The sequence below is a fragment of the Camelina sativa genome, chromosome 15 (genome assembly GCF_000633955.1).
Source record: "Camelina sativa cultivar DH55 chromosome 15, Cs, whole genome shotgun sequence".
NCBI classification, from domain to species: Eukaryota; Viridiplantae; Streptophyta; class Magnoliopsida; order Brassicales; family Brassicaceae; genus Camelina; species Camelina sativa.
Window position 1 is genome coordinate 11,687,030 of NC_025699.1, and position 5,161 is coordinate 11,692,190.

The 5,161-nt window shown below is 33.8% G+C and overlaps 1 protein-coding gene and 1 pseudogene across 1 annotated transcript; both read left to right on the top strand.

The window, feature by feature from the left end:
* LOC104746475 (protein NDR1-like) lies at positions 1,399-2,323 on the top strand. Its single transcript, XM_010467958.2, has one exon. It carries the CDS (start codon positions 1,452-1,454, stop codon positions 2,106-2,108), a length of 657 nt encoding a protein of 218 aa, XP_010466260.1. The 5' UTR covers positions 1,399-1,451; the 3' UTR covers positions 2,109-2,323.
* LOC104746476 lies at positions 4,053-4,940 on the top strand (annotated as a pseudogene).

Consider the following 5,161-nt stretch of genomic DNA (forward strand, 5'->3'; position numbering starts at 1 on the left):
CTTCCTTCTTCCCCACCGCCTTGTGATTACACGAACCGCAAGGCAGCGAGAGAAAGAAAAACAACAAAACAAGGAATCAACTAAGCCTTTTAACAAAGGCGAAGATTGATCAACAATTAAGGGTTAGTGTGAAGAACCTGTATAAAGATCAAAAACTCAAAGAAACGAAGATGGTTGGAAAAGAAGATGTCTTAATATCGGCCTCTGGTTTTATTTGGTGGTCACGCGGAGAGACATGTAAGAATGTGTGTTAAGGCAATTGCTAATTTTGGACTTAAGAGAGAGTTTTCATATTTGTTTCTTAACTAAAAAAACCGCTTCGATTATTTTAAATGTAACAAACTATTTACTTGGTGGATTCCAGAAAAATTTGGATTCTAGTTCAGTTCCATTTCAGAAATTTTGACTTTTCAAAAAAAAAAAAAATTCGAAATATGGATTCGTAGTATAACTCAGTCTAATAGATTTTAAGTAATATAAATCATATATATGTATATATATATATATATTCATATGTTTGTTAATTTTTTGGTTCATTTTCAATTCGATAGTAGTTTTTGAATTTTATAATTATCAATTAATTCGATTTACCTTGAAATTTCTAGCTTGAATTTACCAAAAAAATTTACATATAGTGTGGATTGCTCATTGCCATTGATTGTGGGTGTATATCTCAAAAATCAGTGTGGGTGATCGAGATAAAATTTCTTAGAAAATGTAGCACTTACAAAATTATATTAAATAAGTTACTGAAATTTGAATTATGATTAGTGTTGCTAATTAGGTTCAAGGCATGAGAGCCCATCCAAATCGACCCGACTCCTAGATATATACAGTATACAGTTTAGTCAAAGAGTCTTGGGCCAGGTCATTTTGAGTCGGAATTATTTTCATTTTTTCCCCACCAAATGCAACCATTTAATAAATACAATATCTTTATAATATGGTCAGTAATATGAGAATAATAAATTTGTCCACTAGGCCACACTGACAACACGAACAACAAAAAACAAAGAACACTAGCTAGTCTCACCATTTTTATTAGATTTTTTTTATTCAAAAAAAAAAAAGTAGAGTTTCTTACACTTTCTTGGTGTTAAGGTTCATTTCAGTAATGCTTTTATATTTCTCAAAGGAAAACAGAAATAGAAATGGAAGAAAGATTCGGTTTTCTGTTATTTAACATCCCTATTTATTTCCAGGTTTGGTCCTTTTCTACTAATCCAATTTTTTATGGTTTATTTATTTAACTTATCCCATTTATATTCTTACGTTCATTAGTTTATTTTGCTTCTCTTTTTGGCTAAACGCGTGTGTGTGTGTCCTACCGGGTCGTCTCTTTTGAGTCAACTTGTAATATCATCCAATCAACAAAGCAAAGAATCTATATAAACATCTTCGTCATCTTTCAGACAAACAAAACAAAAACAAATTCTTGAAAACAACACAAAATGGATCAAGACACAGAACGTGGAAGAAGCTGTTGTGGTTGCTGCTTGAGCTTCATCTTCACAGCTGGTCTCACCTCTCTCTTCTTATGGCTCAGCCTCCGTGCCGACAAACCCAAATGCTCAATCCAAAACTTTTACGTTCCTGCCCTCAACAAAACCCTGAATTCACGAGTCAATACCTCTCTCAACTTCATGGTTCGTTGTGACAATCCAAACAGAGACCAAGGAGTCTACTACGACGATGTACGCCTTACCTTATCCACGGCCAACACGACCAAGACCAATTCCTCTGCTCCTCCTGTCTTTGTTGGTAACTACACAGTGCCTAAGTTCTACCAAGGACACAAGAAGAAGGCCAAGAAGTGGGGTCAGGTTTCGCCTTTGAACAATCAGACGGTTTTACGAGCGGTTTTTCCTAATGGATCGGCGGTTTTCAGGTTGGATCTGAGGACTCAGGTGAGATTCAAGATTATGTTTTGGAAAACCAAGAGGTACGGGATTGATGTTGGTGCTGATGTTGAAGTCAACGGTGATGGAGTTAAAGCTCATAAGAAAGGGATTAAAATGAAGAAATCTGATTCTTCTTTTCCATTACCAAGAAGCTCTTTCCCTATTTGTGTTTTGATGAATTTGCTAGTCTTCTTCGCTATTCGTTGATTGAAGGTCTCTTGGATTTTATTTTGATTTTCATATTGTTGATTTTTAATTATTGACTCTTTCTATCATGAGTTTTTTTGTTGTGTGTTAGCTCCAGTTTCTTCATATTAGTTCGACCAATGACTTTTATTCCCTTTGTTGTTTTTGTTTGTTTCAACTATGTATTAGTTCCCATCAACCAAATTCTATTTGAAATCCAATTATCCATTTTTAAATGTACAAGATTCAGTTATATATATGTTGAGGCTTCAAATCAATGAACAATAAGAACGTACCACCAAAAGAATGTACATAACTAGGATGTTGGCCCGTGCATTACCGCACGGGAAAGTGAAATTTAAAATGATTAATATTGTGAATTTCACATTTCGAGTGAAATTTTTTTGGTAATTTTTTTAATGTATAATATAAAAGTTATAAAATATTTGTTATATATATAAAAATGAAAAATCGATTCAGTGACAATAAGAGAATAATATCTTCGACATGTGGCATTTAATACTTTCTCGATATAGTTAATAAACCAAGAGAGAAGCAGCCTCGTATGTATTTCGATTGATAATGATCAACAACAAAGACAATTTCTAATAGCGAATTAAGAAAGGATATCAATATATAGCACCACATGGTTGGAGACAAACATAAGTGAAATTTTATATATGGTTAAAAGTAATGTTCATAGTAAATCAAGCTCTAAAAAAGGCTAACTTTTGTGTGTGACAACATAAAATATAATAACATTGAAATGAATCTTTGGCTTTTTAATCAGCAGAAAGCAATAGTAAGAAGTGAAAACGATCAAATTTAATGAGAAAAAAAAAGAATTTAGGATGAATTACAAATATTAAATTTCAATTTAGGATTTCACCTCCCCGTGCGGCAACGCACGGGTCGCTTTCTTAGTGTACATAATAGAAATATAACAGTGAATATATATAACCGCTCAAATATGGAAAGGGAACACTGCACTTACGAATTTTTATGTATTCTAAATAAAGTTATCCATTTTTAAATGTACAAGATTCAGTTATATATATGTTGAGGCTTCAAATCAATGAACAATAAGAACGTACCATCAAAAAAATGTACATGATATAAATATAACATTGAATCAGCCCCGGCTCTAGGCATGTGCCAGAGGTGCTAGAGCACAGGGTCCATTCAAATTTTTGTTTTTTTTCTTCACAAAAAAGGGTCCAAAAATTTTTACTTCAAAAAAACATAAGGAAAATGGCCCTTTTTCTATTTTCCAGCTCAGGGACCACAATTTTCTTGAGCCGGGACTACATTGAATATATATAACCGTTCAAATATGGAAAGGGAACATTGCACTTACGAATTTTTATGTATTCCAAATAAAATTATCCATTTTTAAATGTACAAGATTCAGTTATATATATGTTGAGGCTTCAAATCAATGAACAATAAGAACGTACCACCAAAAAAATGTACATAATAGAAATATAACATTGAATATATATAACCGTTCAAATATGGAAAGGGAACACTGCACTTACGAATTTTTATGTATTCCAAATAAAATTACTAGATCATTTGATACTTCTATTGCCATAACGAATAAACCATTTATGTATTTTTATCTAACAAAATTGATCGACCAAAGGTCAATAGAAATCACATGCTTCATAGAGAAAAGGGGATATTTGGATAATACAATATTTTGGGGGTTGTTGTTATCTTACCTCTTCTTGTGTCAGTACGACAATAACTTAAATTACAAGTTAAAATAATAAACCAATCGCAATGTTGAATAAACAAGTGTGCTAAATATATATTTAGTATGACTTCTGCTTTGGGAATAGTTCCTAGTCTTTGTTAAATATCAATTTTGTTTGTGCCATGAAAAGTTGAAATCTACTATATATCTTTCTCACTATATTATAGTGACCATTACTTTGTCGAGATTTGAGTTTCTCACTATAACATATTTTTCATCTTTCACCAAAAAAAAAAAAGTATCAAGAACTTGAAAACAAAAAATGGTGGATCGAGAAGAAGAACTTGGAAAAGAAATTTGTAGCTGCTTCTTGAAGTTCATTTTCACAGTTGGTCTCTCTTGTCTCGCCATATGGCTCTATCTCCGTGCCGGCAAACCCAAATGCTCAGTCCAAAACTTTTACGTTCCCGCCCTCAACAAAACCTGAACTCACGTGACAATACCACTCTCAGCTTCATGGTTCGTTGCGACAATCCAAACAAAGTCCTAGGAATCTACTACGACGATGTCCACCTGACCTTCTTCACCACCAACACGACGACCAAGACCAACTCCTCTGCTCTTGTCTTTGTTGGTAACTACACAGTGCCTAAGTTCTACCAAGGGCACAAGAAGAAGGCCAGGAAGTGGGGTCAAGTATTGCCTTTGAACAACCAGACGGTTCTACGAGCGGTTTTGCCTAATGGGTCGGCGGTTTTCAGGTTGGATCTGAAGACTCGAGTGAGATTCAGGAGTGTGTTTTGGAAATCTAAGAGCCGTGGGATTAATGTGGGTGCTGATGTCGAAGTCAACGGTGATGGAGTTATAGCTCAAAAGAAAGGGGTTCAAATGAAGAAATCTATTTTGACAAAGTACAATATGACTGACGAAGGGATTGATGTTAGTGCTGATGATCTTGGTGGTGGAGCCGATGATCGTAAGAAAGGGACTAAAACGATGAAATCTGATTCTTCTTTTCCATTATCAAGAAGCTCTTTCCCGATTTGTGTTTTGATGAATTTGCTAGTCTTCGTTGCCATTCGTTAAATGGTTCACTGATGGTCTTGAATTTTTATTTTGTTTTGATTCTCAAATTGTTGTTTTGATTAGTATTTTTTTTTTTTTTGTCGCGTGTTAGCTCCATTTTCTTCATATTAATTCCACCAATGAATCATTTATTCCTTTTTTCATATATTTTCCCATCAACCAATTCTATTTGAAATTCCATTATCTAATTTTAAATGTACAAGACACAAAGGAAGAGAGAGTAATAGGGAGAGGCAGAGTGTTTTTTAGCAATCCTTCTTCATAAATCCCCTACACATCCTACTCTCTA